Here is a 24,639-nt window from a genome sequence, read left to right as displayed (position 1 = left end):
GGTCCTGTAAACTGAAAGAAAATGCAGGGGCAGAGTTGGACAGAGTCCCAATTGGTGCTTTTCAAAAGGCAGGGTTAATTATTAGCTGCAGGATATGCATGTTTGAGTTGATACGCATTTTTTCCCTCAGAACCTCCACACCTACCTCTTATCAAGGGAAAGGAAGTGGCCTTGAGCTTCCTCAAAGGGTCTGCTGCAGAAAATACTTGGAAGGAAACTCTTCTAAGAGATTTTGCTTCTTTTTGGCTGTTCTTGCTCCTGGGATTAAAACAGAAAAAATGGCAGGCGTAAGCAGCTGTATGAAATACTCTATGTTCTTTTTCAACTTCTTGTTCTGGGTAAGTCTTGAAAATTTTTAAAATTATCATCATGTGAATGAAAGCTATTTCAGTGTAAGGATGTTCATTTTTTCGTGCTGGTCATCGACCGTATATATATATATATATATATATATATATATATATATATATATATAGATGTCAGTGAATCTGTACTTTAATAATAAAATGATATATGTTATAGAGCAAGGTGAGATATTTATTAAGAGGGAAACCATCAAATTCAAGTTGAATAAGCACTTTGGATGTAAGCTACTTTAAGAACTTTTTAAAAGCATTGTGAAGATAATGGATTAAATTCTAGTAAATAGCAAGCCGGCATGATGTAATGGTTTGAGCATTGGACAGCAATTCTAGAAACCAGGGTTTGAATTCACACTCGGCCATGAAACTCACTGGGTGACCTTGGATAAGTCACACTCTCTCAGCCTCAGAAGAAGGCAATGGCAAACTTCTTCTGAATAATTCTTGCCTAGCTAACCCTATGATAGCCTTGCTTTCGAATTGCCATAGATTGAAAATGAATTGAAAGCACACAATAACAACAACAGGTATAGAATAAATAGGACTGTGCTGCATGTTGATGGGATATTATGAGAAGGAAAAATATTTTGGTTGTTGGGTTGTTGTATGTCTTTCGGGCTGTGTGGCCATGTTCCAGAAGCATTCTCTCCTGACGTTTCGCCCACATCTATGGCAGGCATCCTCAGAGGTTGTGAGGTATGGAGAAAACTAAGCAAAGAGGTTAATATATATCTGTGGAAAGTCTAGGGTGAGAGAGGTCAGTGTGAATGTTGTGTAGTTAATCACTTTAATTAGCATTGAAAAGCTTATCTGCTGTCTTCTTCCTGCCTCTGGGGCATCCTTTGTTTAGAGTCGTTAACTGCCCTAGGTTGATTCATGTCTGGAAATCCTCTGTTTTCAGAGTATTGCTTTTTATTTACTGTTCTGATTTTTGAGTTTTTTAATACTGGTAGCCAGATTTTGTTCATTTTCATGGTTTCTTCCTTTCTGTTGAAGTTGTCCACATGCTTGTGGATTTCAATGGCTTCTCTGTGTAGTCTGACATGATAGTTGTTAGAATGGTCCAGCATTTTTGTGTTCTCAAATAGTATTCTGTGTCCAGGCTGGTTCATCAAATGCTCTGCTATGGCTGATTTCTCTGGTTGAATTAGTCTGCAGTGCCTTTCATGTTCTTTGACTCTTGTTTGGGCGCTGCGTTTGGTGGTCCCTATGTAGACTTGTCCACAGCTGCATGGTATCCGGTAGACTCCTGCAGAAGAGAGAGGATCCCTCTTGTCCTTCGCTGACCGTAGCATTTGTTGGATTTTCTTCGTGGGTCTGTAGATAGTTTGTAGGTTGTGCTTCTTCATCAGCTTCCCTATGCGGTCAGTAGTTCCCTTGATGTATGGTAAGAACACCTTTCCTCTGGGTGGATCTTTGTCTTGACTCTCATGGCTTGTTCTTGGCCTTTCAGCTCTTCTGATGTCTGTAGTGGAGTATCCATTGGCCTGTAGAGCCCAGTTTAGGTGGTTGAGTTCACCTTGGAGGAGGTGAGGTTCGCAGATTCTTTGTGCACGGTCTGTCAGGGCTTTGATTGTGCTCCTTTTTTGACTTGGGTGATGGTTGGAGTTTTTATGAAGGTATCTATCTGTATGTGTAGGTTTTCTGTAAACTGTGTGGCCCAATTGTTGATTGGGTTTGCGGATGACCAGAACATCTAGAAATGGCAGTTTTCCTTCCTTTTCTTTTTCCATGGTGAATTGGAACATCCAAAACATCCAATTCAGCTTTTCAATGCTAATTAAAGTGATTAACTACACAACATTCACACTGACCTCTCTCACCCTAGACTTTCCACAGATATATATTAACCTCTTTGCTTAGTTTTCTCCATACCTCACAACCTCTGAGGATGCCTGCCATAGATGTGGGCGAAACGTCAGGAGAGAATGCTTCTGGAACATGGCCACACAGCCCGAAAGACATACAACAACCCTGTGATCCTGGCCATGAAAGCCTTCGACAACACATATTTTGGTTGTTGTTGTTGTTGTTTGCAAAGTTCCAGGGATCATTGCTGAGCTAATTTGGGGAGCCAGAGATCAAGTCCCCACTTTGCCCTCAAAGCTCATCGGATGACCTTGAGCAAGTAACACTCTCTCAACCGAACAAGCCCACTCTGAATAAAAGTTTGGAATAATTTAATAATGATTTGAATGAAAAAAAATGTTGGCAGGATATATAGTAAGGTAAAAGTTTTCCTCTGACATTAAGTTTAGTCGTGTCCAACTCTGGGGTTTCGTGCTCATCTCCAATTCTAAGTTGAAGAGCCGGCATTGTCTGTAGACACCTCCAAGGTTATGTGGCCGGCATGACTGCATGTAGCGCTGTTACCTTCCCACCAAAGTGGTACCTATTGATCTACTCACATTTGCATGTTTTAGAACTGCTAGGTTGGCAGAAGCTAGGGCTAACAGTGGGAGTTCACCCCACTCCCTGGATTTGAACCACTAACCTTTTGGTCAGCAAGTTCAGCAGCTCAGTGGTTTAATCTGCTGTGCTACCATGTAGGATATATAGATTTTTCTAAATCAATAGGGGACCACTTCTGTGCTTCTAAATGTCGAACCGTATCTCCTAATCATTCCCTATCACTGACTATGTTGTGCAAATATAATGTTCCTACAATCCAACAGTATATCGAAGGCTATATGTTGCCTAGTCTTCACATTGAAAAATGTAAAATTTGTGGAAGTATGCCTAGATTTTGCTACAAAGTATACATTGAACAAGGAGTGGTAACCAATAGTGCCACCTTGATTGACATGATAGACATCATCATGTAGTTCTATGGATACTGTGAACTGCTGAAAAGTCAAATGTCTGTCCTACATTCAAACAGGCTTGAACTCTCATTGCAACCCAAGATGACTAAACTGAGATTGCTGTACATTGGGCATAGCATGAGAAAACCTGATTTATTGAGATGACAAGTCATGTTAAAATGGAAGACAGTAAAAACAGGAAGATACTACTACACTGGATAGTCTTGCAAAGAGAAATTTGAGCTTGCAAGAAGTGAGCAGAGAAGTTCATTACCAGGGTTCTTAGAGATCTCTCATTTGTAACATTTATGGACCCATTTGCTCTACTCATATATCACCTATTTAGGTGTACTCTTTTAAAAAGTATAATTGGTATGATGCAAAAAATAAATGTAAATCATGTTATGCAGGGATGCAACTAGAATAGACACACTAATTTATTGGGACTTACATTAAGTGTTTTTATCAGATTTCCAAGTCGATTTTCAAGTAATCTACCAATTTCCCAAGTTAACAAGTAGATATACTAGGTCTGTTTTGGTTAGGATTAACATTTGGATTTAGCCTAATGTGTGAAATAGCCCTGATTAGCATGTTAGCAGTGAATATCTCATCAGTCTTCAAATGATTTCATTGAAAGGAGTCAAAGACAATGTGTGATTAACTTCTTCATACAGCTTGTTGGCCTTAGGTGACCTTTTGGTCTCCAGCTATATTAGTGCTATATAGACCACCTCTTTCCCCAGAACCTCTGGGTTGTCTGAGATGTATTATTTCATACTAGCTTCATGTAATACTTCATGTTGCTGTTGCTGTGAGCCTTTAACTTATTTCCGATTTATGGCAACCCTGAGGTGAGGGGGGGGGGGGGGTTGGCAGGATTTGTTCATAGGTTGCTTTCCTTTATAGCTAAAGGAGTGGGATGCGCCCAAAGTTACCCAGTGGCCTTACATTACTGAGCGGGTTTGTGAACCTTAGTCCCCAAAATCCTAGCCCAGTGCCCAAGTCACTATACCACACTGGCTCTCTCCTTCTTATATATAGAATAAAAAAAAAATCCTGTGTACATGTCTCTATCATATTGGTTGTCTGCCTTTAGGTGCTTTGACTTCTTGACTGCATTAATTGCACTTTCCCCCACTCAGAAGGGAGGAAAGGGTAAGTTTGTTGACATTTAGGTATCACTCTGTTTATCTACTTTATCGAATAATGCAGTTTGACCTGCATCATAATTATCCGTTCTGACCATATAATGCAGTTCAACCTGCAATATGCATTTAGCACCACACTGGGTAAAAATCTAAGTGTAAAAACAGGTCTCCTTCCTGAGGGCCCTTCTACACTGCCATGTAACCCAGATTATCAAAAGAGATAATTCACATTATCTGCTTTGACCTGGATTATTTGAGTCTACATTGCCATATAATCAAGTTCAAAGTAGATAATCTGGATTTTATATGGCTGTGTAGATTTTGTGTGTAGAAATACACAAAAAATGGGATCTCTTTCCCTTCAAGGCTCCAAATCTGCAATAGTAGAACAGGCAAAAATCCATTATGCCAGGTTCACAAGGAGATGGTGGAAAAGAGGGGGAAGTGAACTGATCAAGTGAAAGTGATATGGTGGAAAATTCAGGAGGTGGTTGGTGCTGGATTTCTACATAACAGCTCATAAGGTGTGAAGGGGTCCATGTGTACATAGGCCAAAAAGACATATCTGAAAACATGGCTTAGGGAGTGAGGTTAGGCAGGACTTTGCAATGACCATCACCAACTTGGGAGGGGACCAAAAAGTCTGCAGGTTTGCAATATGATAAAACATTCATCCTGAAGAAGCATCTACAGTCAGGACAAATGCGAATTTCCACCATGTATAGAGCTAAGATCTTGCAATGGCACAAGGGCTCAGGAATGGTTTACTTTGGGTGTGTGCATACTTCTTGGAAATAGGGAACTTAAATGTGAGGATGCCCATATCTTATCAGGCAGTCAACTTAACTTTCACTCAATTTCGATTCCCCTCTCCCAGCATGTATAAATGCACATATGTGTACATATGAGCCGCAAACACAAAATAAATCTATTGACCAAGCCTTGTGCTTAAAAATGATCTGTACACCTCCCCACCCAGCTCATATTAGGCACTTGCTAAATAATAACTGGCAATGACACATTTAGAATATGGAGTCTATTTTCCTCTCAGTTTTGTGTCTCTGGTTATTCTGGGCAAATGCAAAGTCACAGCACTCACTTCCGGTTTCTGGATCCCAAAGGAAACCAGATAAAGAGGGAAAAGCTGGTGCGTGTGTAGAGCAGGGGACATACCATACATCGGTAGACCAGGATACACTAAAATACACCAGCCTTGAATTGTGGTAATAAAGCATGAAGATTTCCGTTATGGAACAAACATGCAAAAGGGAGTGTAACCCTTTCATTTCATTGCTAGACGTGCTAATGCAATGTTTTAAACAAATACAGCCACTCCCTGCCTACCGTGTACTAAGGAAACAGCTCCTATGCTCTCAATTATATTGGAACACAGCAGAAGGTTTTGATTGCTCTTTCAGATAACTGCAATAATCAAGACCTTTTAGCTGTTAGGCACTTTAGTATGACATTTAATCCAGCTGGTTTTACTTAATCTGGGTCTCTCTCTCTCTCTCCTTTTTTTTTGCCATGACAGAGACAAAGCAATCTCCCAGAGATTCAACAGGCAGGATAAAACAGTTTTCAAACAACTGTGACCGCATTGATGATCTTGAAATTATATTTATGGTATAATGGAGTATTTCAATGATATTTTAGAGCAGGAATAGAGATTTTTTTTCCCTGTGTATGGTTGTATTCTTTTGAGAGTACAAACCAAGATCAAAGTTGGGCAGTGCCTAGTACTTAGGGTCACCCCTTTTCTTTCCCTCCACTATCTCTTTCTCTTACTCATCATTCAATGGGCTGCATGGAGAGTGATAGATCACATTTGGCAGAGGCCTAAAGCAGCAATGTGCATGAGCAAAGAGTCAGGGGTCCTTTTATGTGGCTGTACCACTCTCATTTCTGGTTATGGAAATGACTTTCCAGTGATTTTGAACTTTTCAAAATTGTTTCAGAGTAACCCACCACAAAAATACCAGTATTTCAGGTTGTAAAACTTTACTACCTACAAGGAATTTATTTACTGCAGATTTATTTGTTTTCATTTGGGGGGGGGGGGTGTTGGGAAGCACTTTGATCTCAACACCTTTCTTATACTTTCCAGTTATCCCAGTTTAACAGGGACAACCCTGACTTTGATTGTTACATTTAAAATGTCCCAGTTTCCCTCGCCTCCTCCCTTCTTTCTTTCCTACTTTGACTTATACTGCTACAAATTTCATTCAAAATGCAAAAGTAATTTGTACTCTTGTAGCAGTAAAAGCATGGAGTTTTGCCCTTCCCAGTTAACTCAAGCTAAACAAAATTGTTGCAGCCCCTCCTACTTGTCCCTTCTTACTCATTAATAACTTTTGCCCTCCACATGGCTGGCAAAGTAGTAGAAGCTAGTGATCTTCTAGTAATACTAACACACACACACTGTCTCTTGGCAATGTTCCCCTCAATTCACTGAAAATGTAGTTCCAAGCCTGGTGATGAAAAGGCATCTTGCAATCATCAGCAGAGGCATAAAACATTTGTATGCCTAACATGCTGTTGTTTGCAGAGCAAAGGACCTGCAACATGGTTTAAGCATCACAGAAACATAGGTACGCCTGCAACAGGAAGCTGAAAGCAATTGGACCACAGCAGGCTAGCAGAGCATGTAGCATGACATATCCTGGCCAGGAATCAATTGAAATAACCTAGCTTCAACATTTCTCAGATAAAAAGAGCAGTGCATATGTGACCTGGGTGTTCTCATTACTTCAGCCTTTTCTCCATCCACTACAAATGGATATGGGGGGCGGGGAGGATAAGGTGAAAGAAAAGCAGCATAGCACTGTTGTGAACTCATTTATATGCTCTATATAAGCCTTTCCTAACTTGGGTTGTCAGTGGTTGGTGGACTAAAGTTCACATTATCTTCCATCACCAGCCCTGCCTGTAAAGTTGTATAACAATCTCTGGATACCTAAAATAGGGAAATAGTACACTTCATCCTATTATGGATTGATGATGATAAATGGAAGCTCTTACGTGTGCCCGCGATCCAGAGTCACCCACAGAACAATAACATACCACTCAGGTTTGCTGGACAAAAATACAGGAACTTTACTGATTCCAAGAGATCAAAAACAGTAGTATTTACAACAATCCCTCTGATCACTTACAAAGGTCATAAACAGTACTTTCTCAGTCCACAAATCTGCTTCAGAGAAGAATGCAGTCCTTGTTCTTCTCCCTCTTTTTTCAGCAGCAAACAGGCCTCAAAATAGCAAGGCCTCTCTGAGTACATTGCTCTCTACACCAGCAGTACTCAGTCAGCACAGAAAACTTGTCCAAATTGGTTCTGCAGCAGCAGAACAGAAACAGTATCAAATCAATCCCCAGGTCTTTGCAGGCTCAGCCAATCGGCTTGATGCACTTCATGTTCCAGTTAACACACACGGCACAGTGCCTTTGCAAACCATGACACATCCTCCAGATTCTTGATGGTTAATGGTACAGGATCCCCATAAGAGCTTAAAACCTGTAAATACCTTAAGCCCCCAAAACCATATTCATCACAGAACAGTGTCACAGTCTCCCACCAATGCCATTCTCTCTTAACCTCAATTTTATGCAGTTCTAGACAATGGAGTTCCTTCGCATTCCTGCCCCAAAAGGATTGTTAGTCAAGATAAGCCTGACAACCCTCCTCCTTTCTCAACATGCCCGTTGTGGAAACTTTCCAGGGGATTTCATTTGGGACAAGATCTAGTACAGTGGTTCTCAACCTTTGGGCCTCCCGGTGTTTTGGACTTCAATTCCCAGAAATCCCAGCCAGCTTACCAGCTGTTAAGAACTGTGGGAGCTGAAGTCCAAAACACCTGGAGGCCCAAAGGTTGGGAACCATTGGTCTAATACAAGGAGCTGATGGGCTGGGCCAGGAAAAATCCAGCCCAGTGCCTGGCCACAGCTGACTAGGAATTATCTGCAGAGGTCATCCAGGACACTGCTGTGAGTCTCCACTCATGTAGGTCTTCATGTAAACACTCAGCTCATCCTGATGCAATGGGGCCAGGAGTTACATGCAAAATGGGCTGTGGGCTAGAAAAGGCAATTGGATAGAGAGGAGGCAGAAGGCAGGACCATTCCATCTCTGGCCCACAGAAAGGGGAAATGATGCTAGCAAACAAATCCATTGTATCATTGCTCAAATGGGAAAGCAGACAGAAGGACTGTAACCAAGGGATACAGCCAGATAATTTGCAAATAGTCAAATCCATGAAGTTAAACCCATGAATGTGGAGGACCGATGGTACACCTGAGGATTAGAGGATACATTGAGCCTATATTTAAAAAAATAGTGGAAGCATCTGTTTACTGTACCATAGGATTTTCTTCATCTCTGCTTTTTTATATTTACCATATTTTATTTTGTTATTAGAGCCTACAATCCAAACACATACTTAATTTGTGAGTCTAATGGTTGAGATACACAGCTCTGAGAAAAACTCACTGTGGGATGTAAAATGGAATAAGTAGAGATGTAAGACTTTCCCCTTAATGTCGAGTTTGATTGTAAGCCCAGCTATTTCTTTTCCCAACAAAAAGGATTAGAATTAGGGACCAAGATTAAACTGAAATCAAGAGCTTCTAGTCCTCATAGATGCTTACTGATTATATTTAGGGAAAACATCTTGCAAACTAAATATAAGAGCAAACCATACAAATGCTGGTGTGATGCCTGTTCATATACCAGCAAATATGGTATCCCTGGTAAGTCAGAACAGCTAGAACATATGAGATGATGATGTCAGTTAGATGCAAGTATACTAGGACCTAATCACATTCAGTCGCCCAACACACTGACAATAGAGGGCTTCACCAGGCAGCGTGGCAAATTCAGTGGGCAATTGGGGGAATCCAGCACCCTGCAGCCCACCTCACCCTACAGCACTGCTTTCCTCATGCCCAGCTTCCCTCACATTCACCCCATTGCTGGCAACAAGAACATGTGAAGCTTCCTGTGTTCTCATTGCTCTCTCTTATGGCACTTTCACCACAGTTCAGGAAAGGAGCCCCGCTGGAAGTAGCTTTGCATCATTTGATGGGATCTGGCGGGCTCTGTCCCTGTACTGTGGTGAAAGTGTCATAGGATGGGTAAATTTCTACGTGTGATGAAGTCCAAAATCAAACAGATTATTGCAATACTTTTTAAGAAACTCTTCCAAAGTAATTATTTCACATTCTTTATAAGCTACTGATCAATGTTTTTTCTTAACCAGGTATGTGGATGCATTATTCTGGGAGTCTCTATATGGCTGCGTGTAAGCAAATCAGGTCAAGGGGTAAGTGTTCTTTCTCCATTTTATGTTTGTTGATATTGAAGCTTATGTTTGGCTCTGGACCTTATGTATTTTAAGAATAGCTAGCTATTTTTTCCAGGAAATATATTTGCTATTTGAGATACTGCATTTTAGACATTAGAAAGTTGTTGGGGTTTTTTTCTATTTGGATCAAAGCATGTGACCAAAAGCAAAAGTAAATTCCAAATGTTTTTCTCCTGTGTGCTTTTAAAGAAGTGATAAAACCTTTTTGCATTTTCGAGTATAGATTTTCTTTTGATTAGTTCCCAAAATAAATGTCCTATAAAAGAAAGATAATGGAAATGTGCACTACAAGCAGAGATAAATCTACATTTACCCATCTATTTAGTGACCTCTCAATAGATGGAAGCACAATTGTATTGACTGGGGTAGGATTGCAAGTTTGAATTTTAATTTTCAGGTATGCATTGAGTTGTATGGATCTGAGTACTGTTTGTGGTGGAATGTGTATGAGTGAGTGAAAAAAATTCTGTCAATCAAACCAAGAACAAGCATACAACCTAATTACGTGTTAATGGTAGTTGGCAGTCACTATGTTTGTGGCTGACTAATCTGCTCAAAGTTCTGATCTGAAATTTGAATACAATTCCCAAGATGATATTCTTTCCTCCATAGACATGGAAACCACTAGTTACTATTCCCCCATAAGGAAATATAATTTTTAAAACAGCCAGCAATGTATCAAGAGTTTTCAAATTGGGGTGTTTTGCTAGTCAAGAATTTAAAGTAGGGGACAACAAAATAGATTAACTATGTTATGTGCACCTAATATTTTATTTTTTAATGTTCGTTTTATAATGCACAAGCCAATTATATGGATTGGGGTCAATATGTATGAGTTGGCAAGATTTCTCATTTTCTAAGTTAACGTGGAACATAAAAAGCAGAGAGAGTCTCTTAACTCTTTTCTCTCTTTCTGTGGCCCAAGCATTCCAGTTGCATTTTCCTTATAGCTTTAATTGAGGTGAGGAATACATTTAGCTGAGAGAGTAAGCGTTATACTTCCCACCAAATATGTGACTACTTAAAGTAGACTATTGAATGCCTGAATAGGGGGCTACAGCAGTTTTGGCAATATATCATAGGTGTCACAATTGCTCTGTCTTCTCCTTCCATAGTTATGCAATGTCCTTGGGTATTTATAATTTTGATGGATGGTATGTATTGTATTTTAATATGTTATTGTTCCATTAAAATGTTATTGATGATGATACAATATAACCAGTATCAGTTGTTGGGCTGCTGTAATTTTGGCCATTAAGGCCTTCGACAACACAGTATCAATTGTATTACAAGGCCAAAGCCAGAGAGCAACCTAAGTCAATAGATTTTGGATTTCATGAAAGGCAGCAAATTGATATTTATTATTTCATTATTGTTGTATTTGTACTGCCGCAAGTGCCAGGCTAACTTAGATACCCTTGGACAGTCTGACAAGAGAGTGGGAATGACAAAAGTCTCTTGGGTTGGCCCTGTGTACACCACAAATGCAACTCATGATACTTCAGTGGTGCAAAGGCTCTTCTTACTGATCGCTCTGCATGACAATAGGCAAGTGGAATGGATTTGGCTTTACCTCAGCTTTTTAAATGAAGTATATCCTTATACTGTTTCTTTTATTACATTATGTAAAAAAAATGAATTAGAAACATGACATTTATAACCCAGGAACTTAAATCATGTTACATAGTGTTATCTGTCTTTAAGATGTTTATCTCTGTCCTCACAGGAAACCAATATAGACACTGGCAGCCTGCTTGCGGGTGTCAATGTCCTCATCGCCGTGGGTTCTATTATCATGGTGCTTGGTTTCCTGGGTTGTTGCGGTGCCATGAAGGAAAGCCAGTGCATGCTTCTCCTGGTAAAGTTTCACTATTACAACCTTAACATTTACCTTTCCAATCTGATATCCAGAATTGTAATATCACTTATTAGCCAAATGGTTTCCTTTTGACTCTGTGCATTTTTTTCAGTGAAACATTTTATGTGCTGTATATAAGAAATCCCAAAGCAAGAGGCAAGTACTGTAATATTTGCTGCCTTTAAGTCTTAATAAAAGGGGGGGGGGGGGGGAAGAGATTGGAAAGTATTAATTTCAAAGAACTGCAGTGGATCTTCCAAGGCTGCTACTTGATATTTTTATTTCTTACAAAGGGTTCTCCATGGGTTCCACTTGTGCAACCTTTTTTTAGCAGCTATCTTTAGACAGAAGTTCATCACAGATAAATAAAAAGTCAGATATTATGTTGAAACTTTCCTTTCTCTAGTGAAGTTGCATTAGATCCATCCAAACTCTCATTCATTGAGCATTATACATCTTTATAATTTGCCTACTTTGGGGCATTGGCGCAGAGGATTAAAGCCTTGTAACTTGAAGGTTGGGTTGCTGACCTGAAGGCTGCCAAATTCGAATCCCACCCGGGGAGAGCGCAGATGAGCTCCCTCTATCAGCTCCAGCTCCATGCGGAAACATGAGAGAAGCCTCCCACAAGGATGGTCAAGCATCAAAACATCTGGTCATCCCCTGGGCAATGTCCTTGCAGACGGCCAATTCTCTCACACCAGAAGGGACTCAGGTTGCTCCTGACACGAAAAACAAACAATTGAGTGGGATGTTGCTTTTTGTGCATCTGCACTGTAATTTTGATTCAGTTTGACAATACTTTAACTGCCATTGTTCAATGATGCGGAATCTTAGATTTGCAGTTTGACGAAGTCTTGGTTTTCTCTGCCAAAAAATACTGCTTCCTCACCAAATGGCAAACTTCAGGATTCCATAAGACTGAACCATGTAAGTTAGGCCCCTTCTGTACTGCCATATAAAATCCAGATTAACTGCTTTGAATTGGATGGTATGGCAGTGTAGAAGGGACCTTAGAGTGGTGTCATACTGCATTAATTCTATAGTGTAGAGTCAGGCTAAGGCCCCTTTTACACTGCCATATAATCCGGTATCTGATCCCAGATTATCTGCTTTCAACTGGACTATATGGTAGTGTAGACACATATAATCCAGTTAAAATAAAAAAATCTGGGATCAAATACTGGATTATATGGCAGTGTAGATTGAGCCTAAGGCCCCTTTTACCCTGCCATATAAAATCTAGATTATCTGATTTGACGGTGTGGACTCATATAATCCAGTTCAAAGCAAATAAGGTAGATTAACTGCTTTGATTATATGGCAGTGTAGAAGGGGCCTAAGTTGTCCAAAGTGGGCCCACAGAAATGGTGAGCCATTGGGTTTTCTTAAGCAATAAATACTCAGAGGCCACCCACTGCAGAAGTATATCAGTTTGACAAAACTTTAACTGCCACAGCATTAGTAGACTATGGCAGTAGTCTATGGTAATAGAAGTAGTAGTGGCAGTAGATCTCTCTTACAGAAATATCTCAAAAACTACAAATCACAGAATTCTGTAGCACTGGTCCATGGCAAATAATGTGCCTACAAAGCCTTAAACGGTCCAAGCCCAACCTATCTTCGTGATCATCTCTCCCCCTCTAAGATCCTCCAGGGAGGCCCTCCTCTCGCTTCCCCTACCATCACAAGCATGGCTGGTAAGGACATAGAAGAGGCCTTCTCAGTGATCTGAAAACCTGGATGTTCCAGGTGGCATTCAAGAGTGACTAATCCCTAGTTGTAAATGCCCGGTCCCTAGGTTACCAGATAGTACTCTGTTTTGCACTTCATACACTTCCCCAGCCCTATGGTATGCTGTTTGCACTATACCTTGCCCAGCCCTTTATAGCTTGGTTATGGCTATTTTAGTAATCCCGGCCATTGGTTTTTGTCTAATCTTGTCTGATGGAGCTTCAATGCAATCTGTTTTTACTTTTATGTTTAGTGTGTTTTTTTTAAATCTGGGTTCTTGTATTCTATGATGCTCCTATTTTAATGTCTTTTGTTTTATGGATTGTATTTGCTTTTATGTTTTGTGGACATTCTGTCCCATATGTAAGATGCCCCAAATCCCTTTGAGGTGATGGAGGCAGGATATAATGATAAAGTTGTTGTTGTTGTTGTTGTTATTCTGTGGCCCCACTACACTGCCATATAATCCAGATTATCAAATCAGATAAACCACATTATTAGCTTTAAACTGGATTATACAGTAGAGTCTCCTTATCCAACATTTGCTTATCCAACGTTCTGGATTATCCAACACATTTTTGTAGTCAATGTTTTCATTATATTGTAATATTTTGGTGCTAAATTCGTAAATACAGTAAGTACTACATAGGATTACTGTGTATTGAACTACTTTTTCTGTCAAATTTGTTGCATAACATGATGTTTTGGTGCTTAATTTGTAAAATCATAACCTAATTTGATGTTTAATAGACTTTTCCTTGATCCCTCCTTATTATCCAACATATTTGCTTATCCAACGTTCTGTTTATGTTGGATAGGTGAGACTCTACTGTATATATCTACTCTACACTGCCATATAATCCAGTTCAAAACAGATAATCTGGATTCTATATGGCAGTGTTGAAGGGGCCTGAGTGGGAGACAAGCAGTTAGCTAGACACAGCTCCATTGTGTCTTATGCATTACAGTAGTCTCGCTTATCCAACATAAATGGGTCAGCAGAACATTAGATAAGTGAAAATGTTGGATAATAATGAGTGATTAAGGAAAAGCCTATTAAACATAAAATTGCATTATGATTTTACAAATTAAGCACCAAAACATCTTGCTTTACAACAAATTGACAAAAAAAGGAGTTTAATGCACGGTAACGTTATGTAGTAATTACTGTATTCATGAATTTAGCACCAAAACATTGCAATATTTACTACAAAAACATTGACTCCTACAAGGCAGACTGCGTTGGATAATACAGAACATTGGACAAGCCAAGGTTGGATAAGTGAGACTCTACTGTACTTATTTATCTTAAGTAGATTGTAAGCCCGAGGGCAAATTATCACACTGAGTGCCTCTGTGGTTGAAGAGCAAAGTAAAAAAAAACACCTCTAAAATAAATAAATTTAGGTAGGCTCATATATGGCATTTGCATTCCTTTCCTACAAATAATAGTAAACATAATTCGCCCTCCTGCTGAAGTAATTAATTCCTTTTGTGTTTCAGTTCTTCATTGGACTACTAGCAATCTTGCTTCTCCAAATCGTAGCAGGCATTTTGGGAGCAGTCTACAAATCTCAGGTACTGCATTTTTCTTTTTCTGTTTGCATAAGTTTAGCAAAAATTAACAACAAACATCCTTGTAATTCTGGGAGTTTACAGAGTAACCTTTCTAGGCTTTGACATAAACTTTATTTTAATATGATTACTTATATTTTATGTTCTTTTCCAGGCTAAAGACACTTTGAAGACTAGTATCAACTCATACACTGCTAATCTGCAAGGTAACTCACCTGCTGATCGAGAATTCCAGGAAACTTTTCGCAAATTTGAAAAAGAGGTGAATCAACCTATTTTCTAATTCCATGGGTTTGGACAGTGCAAAAGAAAGAAGGGTATCTTGAAACACATACTGTAGGGTTCTACATTTTAAAAGAGGAAAAGTTGGCTGGAGGACATATTTTCTCAAAAATTATAATCCAAAACCTATCTGCCCTCTCCTTAAACTCTATATCCTATATAATCATTTGCAGTCATTTGTGCAGTCCCCTAGAATCATAGAATCATAGAGTTGGAAGAGACCTCGTGGGTCATCCAGTCCAACCCCCTGCCAAGAAGCAGGAAAATCACATTCAAAGCACTCCTGACAGATGGCCATCCAGCGTCTGCTTAAAAGTCTCCAACACACTGTGGGGCAGAGAGTTCCAGTGCCAAACAGCACTCACAGTTAGGAAGTTCTTCCTAATGTTCAGGTGGAATCTCCTTTCCTATAGTTTAAAGCCATTGTTCCTCATACTAGTCTCCAAGACAGCAGAAAATAGCAGCTCCCTCCTCCCTATGACTTCACCTCACAAATTTATACATAGCTATCTTGTTTCCTCTCAGCTTTTTCTTTTGCAGGCTAAACGTGCCCAGCTCTTTAAGTCACTCCTCATAGGGTTTGTTCTCCAGAAGCTTGATCATTTTAGTCGTCATCCTCTGGACACATTCCAGTTGTCAACATCTCCCTTCAATTGTGATACCCAAAATGGGACACAGTATCCCAGGTGTGGTCTGACCAAGGCGGAATAGAGGGGTAGCATGACTATAGATACTATACTCCTATTGATGCAGACCAAAATCCCACTGGCTTTTTTGCCACTGCATCACATTGTAGGCTCATGTTTAACTTGTTGTCCACGAGGACGCAAAAGATCTTTTTCACAGGTACTGCTGTCAAGCCAGGCATCCCTCATTCCGTATCTTTGTATTTCATTTTTTCTGCCTTAGTGGAGTATCTTGCATTTGTCCCTGTTGAACTTCATTTTGGCCTATCTCTCTAATCTGTTAAGAATGTTTTGAATTCTATTCCTGTCTTCTGGAGGAGTATTAGCTATCCCTCCCAATTTGGTGTTGTCTGAAAACTTGATGATGATGCCTTCTAACCCTTCATCTAACTTATTCATAAAGATGTTGAACAGAACTGGACCCAAGGTGGAACCCTACATCTCTACTTCTGATATTTGGATATTGATCTTTGGAAATTTGGCTAGCTAACTTTTGAGCCATTCTCTTTCTGTAGCAGTGCTGTCTCATGATGTTCAGTTCTTAGGAGACAGTCATAGGAAGATGTGCTGGCTGATTTACAGAACTAGGCACTGAAGAATAGCCTTTGTTTTTTGTTCCAAGCAATTCGCAATCCTCTGTGGCTATCAGCCAGTCTCTGGAATGGTACTGAAAAGATTGCTGAAGTGTGCTACCCTTTTAGGGTTTCACAAGTGTCATAGCAATGTCTTAGCCAAACCAAACTCTGTTCACACCAGTCACTGCCTAGGTCTATATATTTTGCCTTTAGATATAGAACCAAGTCTTCAAACATCCAGTATCTACATAACATCCAGTATCTACATAATCTAGTTCAAAGCAGATAATTTGGATTTTATATGGCAGTATAAATGGGACCTGAGAAAATGTATCATAAAATGACTTGCATTTGTTTCTGGAAAGGTGATAAATCCTTGATCCTTTCTTAGCCACAAAAGATAAGCACATGTTGGTTTCCTTAATAAGAATCTGAAATACATTTGTAAGCTAATAAGCACCTGCTTGGGTAGTTCTGGAAAAAAAAGGCATGCACGTTACACATACAGAAACACACACACTCTCTGTCCGTTTATGTTAAACATCTGCTTTAGCTTATGCTGAGGATGATTGTTTAGCTTCTTGTTTATGTGGTGCCTGAAACAGCTCAATTCTGCCTTTGGTTGAAGAGAGTGACTTTCTGTCCAGGACAGATGTGAAAAAACAAACTTAGAACTATTTTTAGTTAAACTGTTTCAATGCAAGATGGTATGTTTTCTCTTGGGGAGGAAAGCACCATGGATTAGGACCATAATGGGCATGATAAAAACAGAGGTTAGGAATTTACTTTTTGGATTATAGCTCTCCAAATATCACAGGATATGGGGAGTTTTAGGCCACAAGGTAAGGGTCCCAAACCCTGAAAAAGACATAACAATCTACTTACTTGTAGTTAGCTGACACCATGGATTTCCATTTGATAATGGAAATGCACCCAACCATCCACATTCACTGGAGATAGGGATGCAAACCCCCTGTGAAAATGGAAAAATCACTGGGTTTTTTTTTTTAACTTGAGAGAAGTACCTTAATCCTGGCCCTGTATGAACACATAATGTTCTTCTCATTTTGAAGTGAAATCACTTCTTTTATATGTGTATCATCTAAAATAATCCAATACAGTGAACTCATTACATGTAGGAATACCCGTTTATACTGAGGTGACTTTCAGAAGGGGAACTGTATGGCTTTCAAAACCATCTTGAGTTCAGACTAAAGTGTGTGTATGTGACATTAATGGGACCAAATGGGTATAGTCCTAATGTAGATCCACTCTTAGTGGCCCCCAGTGGTTCCCCAAGGACTGACCAGAAGTGACATTCTGGGATACCAGAAGAATTTTTTCTCCTTTTCTGCTATTTTGGTATGTGAGACTTCCCTAAACAGCTCATAGAACTAGGTTTAAGTGTAATTTATTCCAGAAGTCCTCCTGGCTCCCATTTCTAGAAATGCAGTCTTTGGGTAAAATGGGATCAGCCAAATGTAAAACAAAACAGTTTTAGGTTTGGTAACCTAAATGAAAACATGATTTCTTGGATCACACAAAATTTATAGAGATAGTTAGAGCCCTTCTACACATGCCTAAAACTCCCAAAAATGAGATAGAAGGGAGTGGGGGTGGCTAAATGACATTTGGGGGAAGTGCGGGCAGAATCAGATGCACAGCTGAAAAACACATGTGTAAGCATGTTTAAAACCTGATTCTGCCCAAAAAATGAGCACCTTCACATGACCGTTTATCCCTGCAAGCCCTTCCAAGCCCTTGTGTTGACTATTTCAGCACACATGTGCATTTTAAAAGTTCAAAACATCTGATTGGGCTGCCAAAAATGGAGCCACACACACACAGGAAGCACAAACGGAAAGCAATTGGAACTTTCTGCAACCATTTCTTTATTCTGATCTTTATTACATTAAACAGATCTTGAATTTAGGATTAGGTGAAGAGAGAAAATAAGAAATCTGCTTGTGTGTACATTAGGATCTCCGCATGAGTACATGGGTCAAGTGCATCTCAGAGATAATTTTTTAAAAAGTCCTCTAGATGTCCCCATTCCCCCTCCATCTTGCAGACTGGTAAAATCCCCTTCAAAGAAAGGTGTGAGGACAGCTGGGGAGCAGGGCAGTAGCCAGAAAAAAATTTCGGGAGGGGTTTTGAAAATTTCGGGGGGAGGGGGTTGAACCCCTGACCCACCCGCCCTCTGGGTTCAGACCTGTCAATATCTGCTTGAGATAGTGCATGGAGGGACTCTTAATGTTTTACGTCTCATAGACTTAGCATGGGGATTTGGTTAACCAGTTAAAATTCATGAGTAAACCAGGGTTTTTTTTAACCTGAAAAATTTCGGGGGGGGGGGGGGAGGTGAACCCCTAAAAAACCCTCCTCTCTACAGGCCTGCTGGGGAGCATTTCCAGGGACTGACAGATCTGTGTGTGGACTTGCTGTCAGGTCCCAGGATTTTTTGCCCCCCTTTTTAAATCCGCATTTTGACACTGTCTGGAAGCGCCCTTAATATTCCAAGGCTATTGTAATTTCTAGAAGATCCCTATCTTCTCCTTATTCCTTCAGCTTTTCCTTCCTGTAAATATCTGTTAATTGAAATATTGTGATTAATAGTAATTTTGATTTGGTATTACATATGATTTTTTAGTACTATATTTGCTCTTTCTTAAAAGTTTAACAAGATGTTCAGTATGTTGGCAAAGCTAACAAATTCTATTTCTCTTTTGTGAATGCTCATGGTCCCTTTCTTGTTTTTCTCTCTTCTTTCAGAACAAATGCTGTGGTTTGTTTGAGGGGAAGGCAGATTGGGGGACAACTAAAGGAGGCTGTGAAGATGGCAACGAAACCAAGGTATGAAGAATTATAGTATGTGTCACATCCCACTACACTTCACCAATGATGTGCAAAGTGTTGTCTGGTACCTGATGAATGGATGGAAGCTGGTTAATATTTTTAACCACTTCAAGAAATGCAGAAAGTAGTATATACTATTTTCAAATGTATACACGATTTCATATTTACCATTATAGTAGCGTCTCACTTATCCAATATAAACGGGCCGGCAGAACGTTGGATAAGAGAAAATGTTGGATAATTAAGAGAGATTAAGGAAAAGCTTATTAAACGTCAAATTACATTAGGATTTTACTAATTAAGCACCAAAACATCATGTTTTACAACAAATCAACAGAAAAGTAGTTCAATACACAGTAACATTATGTAATTACTGTATTTACGAATTTAGTACCAAAACATCGCAATGTGTTGAAAACATTGACTACAGAAACATTGACTACTAAAAGGCAAACTGTGTTAGATAACACAGAACATATAGCAGGACTGAAGGAACCTCTAGTAGCATATCCTAACGGTTTTCTAACGGCTGTTTTGAACACGGACTGATTTGTCATCCTGGGATTGAGCAAAATGCCTGATATAAATAAAATGATTTTGACCACTCTCTGCCTTTCCCTGACTTACCTGAATGCTGATTTGTAACTTTTGCTCCCACTGATTGGTGTATTTATTTAATTAATTAATATTCTGCCTTCTTCCTAGCATGAGACTTTAGGCAGTGGTTAAATTGTAAATGTACAGCACAATGAATTTAGCTCATTTCTGTTCTGGTTTCATACTAGAAGAGTATGCATGACAAACTGATGATTTGTATTCATTTTGGTATTTCCTTGTCTTTCAGTTCTGTGGAGATGTCATCATTGATTTTTTCGAGAACAATATGATCATAGTTATGGGAATAGCATTTGGACTGGCATTCATTGAGGTACATAAACTATCACAATGCTTTCTGTTTCATCTTTTCTCCAAGGAACTCAGGTTGGAATTTTCAATTTGTCCCTGCTGTCATAAATTAGGTGGCATAATAATGACTGGCCAAAATTAACCATCAAGGAGGGCTCTTCCTTGAGCTGGGTCAATCAGTACCAGCCAAATTTTTCAGCCCTTTTTTAGGACTGGAAACCCCCCCCCCCCCTTGGCTTACTGAGGGTCCTGGCCAGCTTTTATTCAGGTTGGCTTATACTCAAGTATTCCTTTGTACATCCAAAAGAGAGTTGATCCAAGTGAATGCGTGTAAAAATGGATAGGTGTTGAGGCATCTGCTGCCACCGCCTCCATAGCCTGGGGTAAGAGAAAAGGAAGCTGCATCACAAGAATGTCTAATATGGGAACTGGAGTTATGTTTGCTCCTGAGAAGACAGGGGGAGAGAGGTAGGCACTACATAATTGGTAGAGAGATCTGGAGATACAGTCTGATTTGACATCTGGCAGTATGTTGTTTGACCAGCATCTTCTCATGTCTGCGACTAACTCAACCATGAAAAGTGCTTTCATTAGTTCGTTTTTAAGTTCACAATAGTAAAATGAAGCTAGTGTAGTGTAGTAGTGTGAGTGTTGGACTATGACTCCAGAGAGCAGGGTTCAAACTCTATTTACCCATTAATTATTTTTGAAAAGTAAAATTAGTTGTACTTAAAGCAAACAAACAAACTACAGTGGGTGTGATGATGCTGTTGGCACCTCTGCCATATTTTCCCATTTTTTTTTGAATTTTTAACTGCCCACTAGTAAGAGTTCTTTATGACGTATAGAATCTGCTAAAAATATAGAGTACAACTACTATACAATAAAAGCACTGAGCAAAATTGTTGAGCATAAAACTAAGAGCAGATAAAAAAATTAAATTAAAAATCGGCATAAAACTAACTGCAAAATAAAGACTTTAAACTGCAGACATGCTAAAATCGTATATATTTTATCTGTTTCATTGTATCTATATCCTGCCTTTTTTTCAAGAAAAGATGCAAGGAGACTTGTAACCCAATTTAAAAAAAAAAGATCAGACTAAAAATCTGGTGATAAAAATGTTAAAACATAGTTAAAGAAGCTATTTTTTTGCATCTTTAAATTTAAAAGTGTAATATTTATTTTTCTTAATATTTATTTAATATTTTATAAAAGTGTAATAATATCACTTAAAAATATAAAAATAAAGATATATATATAGACTGGAAATACCTTTCAGTTAATCATCAAATACCTGCTTATATAAAAAGATAATTAACTGCCTGTGAAGGGAGTGTATGGAGAAGTCCAGCTAACTTTGCATGGGAGGGGAATTATGCAACAGCCATTGAGAAGACCCTCTCCTGAATCAGACAAGCCTGTGACAGTGATACAATAAAATAAAGCCTTCCTGAAAGAATGTTTAGAGTCAGCCAGGTATATATTGTGATATACAGTCGCTCAGATCATCTTTATGTAAAAGAATTCTCAAAAACAGAATGTAAATGTTCCACAAATCTGTTATGCAGGAGGCAAGTGAGCCATTATGGGATGGGCATTTCTGAGATGCCACCACTGAAAAGGCCTCTCACTTATAGCTACATGTCTTGCTTTGTCTGCCCGGAGTATCTAAAGTATAATCTTAGGGGCCATCTACACATACCACAAATGATGGTGCTGATCTAGTCTGCACAGCCAGCTACCAAGCCATCTTGACAGGTATCAATCAACACTATGTGGAACTGTAGTGATGATAACCAAAGCAATGAAGAAATTTGAGAGAGGTGAGGAGGGGAAGGTGTAAGTACACCCTCCTTTCTCCCCTCCCTTCTCCAACTGCCTCATCATTCTGGCCACTCTCATTAAAGGTGAGGGGTGGAAACCACTGCCATTTTCATGTCTTGTTGCTGCTAAGGCCCGAACAACAAGGGAAGGAAGGTGCCATCCCCTGTCTCTGGGCTGCCCAATTTTAGGAAAAGTGGGATGGCAGTGTGAACAGCCACAGCTGGTCCAGAATAGGAGACAGCCTGTTTACACTGGTCCAAAAACACTGTTTTTCTACAACTTTTTGAAATGTGGGACAAAGCCATGTTAAGCCTGAAATGACTTATATAGCCCATTTAGATGGGCCCTTAGATGAAGTCCTCAGATCCTGGTAGATAAATAGTATAGAAGAAGATGTACCCTCAGGTTACCTAGTCCCAAGGCATTGAAGTACTCGAATGAATGACCCCTATGGGAATCAGCTCTTCTGGAAAAGGAGCCAATATTAGGCAATATCCGTTGGCCTAATGAAAGAGGCCTTAGTATCACTGTTCTGCTTCTCATGCTGCTAGAAGGAATTTAACACATCCAGAGGTAGCCATGATCTGAGAAAGAGAGAGAACCAGCATGATGGACTCTTTTAAGAGTTGAACTATGACTATAGAGGCCAGAGTTTGAACCCTGCTTAGATAGAGAAACCCATTGAGTGACCTTGGGTAAGTCATATTTTCTCAGCCTTATATGAAGGCAAAGGCAAACCCACTCTGAACGAGTCTTGCCAGGAAAATCCCACGATGGGTTTGCTTCAGGGTTGCCATCAGAAATGAATTGAAGGCACACAATGACAACAACATGTTTGTGTGTGCACTTATGTGTTATTTCTATCTATCCATGAATATCCATGCTTAGATTTTTATTAAAAATTAGAATCGCTATATGTTGAGGGTCCAAAATGGTTCTCTCTTTTTTATCACTTTCCAAATATTGTTGTAGAATGGCAAACTTAAATCACAGTTAATATATTTCATCTGAAGAGGTTGTAAAAGACTGTTAGTAAGAAAGAATAAATGATCCAACAGCAAACCATGGGGTAAAAATATGTTAATTAACAATGTGGGAAAGAGGAGGAATTACGAGAGTGGATGCACTTCTAGAGTTGTATAAATTAGGCTGTAATTAAAACTAATTGTGAGTTGACCTTTATTTAAAAAAATCAAAGCAGCACCAAAATTTAAAAAGTGCTTGCATATGGGTATGCATGCATACTTAAAGGAAAGTCTCCATTTGTGAATTTTTACCATTTGAAAAATATTAAACAGCAGTAACCCAAGTAAGATCATGCAAAACTGAGTAAGATCATGCAAAATCAACAATGTGTTGGTGCATGTGTGCATAAAATATTTATACTCCATCATATCTCATGGGGCTTCAAGGCAACATACAAGTAAAATCAGTTTAAATTACCTCTAGCTATGATAGGTTCAACAACAAAGAATATAATCTACTCCATTGTCTCCATGATACGAGAAGCCCCAGTTATGGATGCTTTAGAGCAGAACTTGGAAACATTAATTTTTGAACAACAGCTCACATGCTGGCCATGTTGTCTAGGGATTCCAGGCATCGCCTTTTAAAAAGTAACTCTTCAAAGCTCTCCAGTAGTATTTTTCAGTCTGTGCTCCTTTTATTTTAGGTACTTTTATAGACCCTTTACTGTCATCTTTTCTACAGACATGGAAATAGAGGAGATTCATTCCTGTAAATGCCTACAGTATTTTTCATGCCATTTTAGTTCTTGATGGACTAGTGATATCTCAAAAATGAAATCTTTCATAAAGAAGTTCCCTATGCATAATTTAAGCCAAAACCCATCTGATTTAACACTTTCTTGCTGAGTTCTGTTACTAGTCAGTGGCAAATAACTGTCATATGTACAGATCAACAACAAACAGCAATTCTTTTGTTATTAAAGCTCCACAAAATTCAAGAAAGCAATTTCATTGTCTAAGAAGTCATAATAAATCCACAATTATTTTTTTCACAAAAGTTCTTTGGTCTGGGACAGCACTATCTTTTCCAGAAGAAAAATATGAAAAACCTTTCTCTGCTTGTGGAAAATGTGATTCCTACTCCCTGCTCTAAGTAAATAGCACACAGCAGTAACAAGAGCTCCATGGAAGGACATGTCTTCACCCTTAAAGCAATCCATCTTTTACAATAAATTTAAGTTTCCCATAATGTGGTATATATGGGTTTAATTAAAATCCCACTATTTGAGAATCATACTTCTAAAAATTACTTTGGACGCAGTCTTCAGCATAGCAGATTTCATCTGTGCGTAAATCCAAGAAGTTTGCAAACAAAATGTTCTTGTTGTGCATCGCCTGTATGTGGGGGATATTGAAAGCTGCCAAATAATACCATAAACATCTTTCTTTTCCAGGTTCTTGGTATGGTGTTTTCAATGAGCCTCTACTGCCAAATCCAGAGAAAATGAAACCATTGAAGTGTCAGAACTATGTCACTAGCCAGAGGAGAAACCTTTGTAGATTGAGAGATTGAAGTTTGGTTTGGCACCTTAGAGCAAATGCCAGAAGCAACTGCTATGATAACAGCCGAAGCACTGATGGATAATGATTATTTTCATGCATTGTGAAATAAAAATCTGTTTAAAATTAGGGAAA

At 39.1% G+C, this 24,639-nt stretch overlaps 1 protein-coding gene across 1 annotated transcript; it reads left to right on the top strand.

The window, feature by feature from the left end:
* tspan8 (tetraspanin 8) lies at nt 1-24,639 on the top strand. Its single transcript, XM_003221157.4, has 8 exons — nt 1-338; nt 9,573-9,635; nt 11,404-11,535; nt 14,773-14,847; nt 14,999-15,106; nt 19,160-19,240; nt 20,088-20,171; nt 24,399-24,639. The coding sequence occupies exons 1-8, from the start codon at nt 99-101 to the stop codon at nt 24,450-24,452; spliced, it is 837 nt and encodes a 278-aa protein (XP_003221205.3). The 5' UTR covers nt 1-98; the 3' UTR covers nt 24,453-24,639.

Source organism: Anolis carolinensis, chromosome 5 (genome assembly GCF_035594765.1).
Source record: "Anolis carolinensis isolate JA03-04 chromosome 5, rAnoCar3.1.pri, whole genome shotgun sequence".
NCBI classification, from domain to species: Eukaryota; Metazoa; Chordata; class Lepidosauria; order Squamata; family Dactyloidae; genus Anolis; species Anolis carolinensis.
The sequence above is the reverse complement of the archived record's forward strand: the minus strand, read 5'-3'. Positions and strand labels throughout refer to the sequence as shown.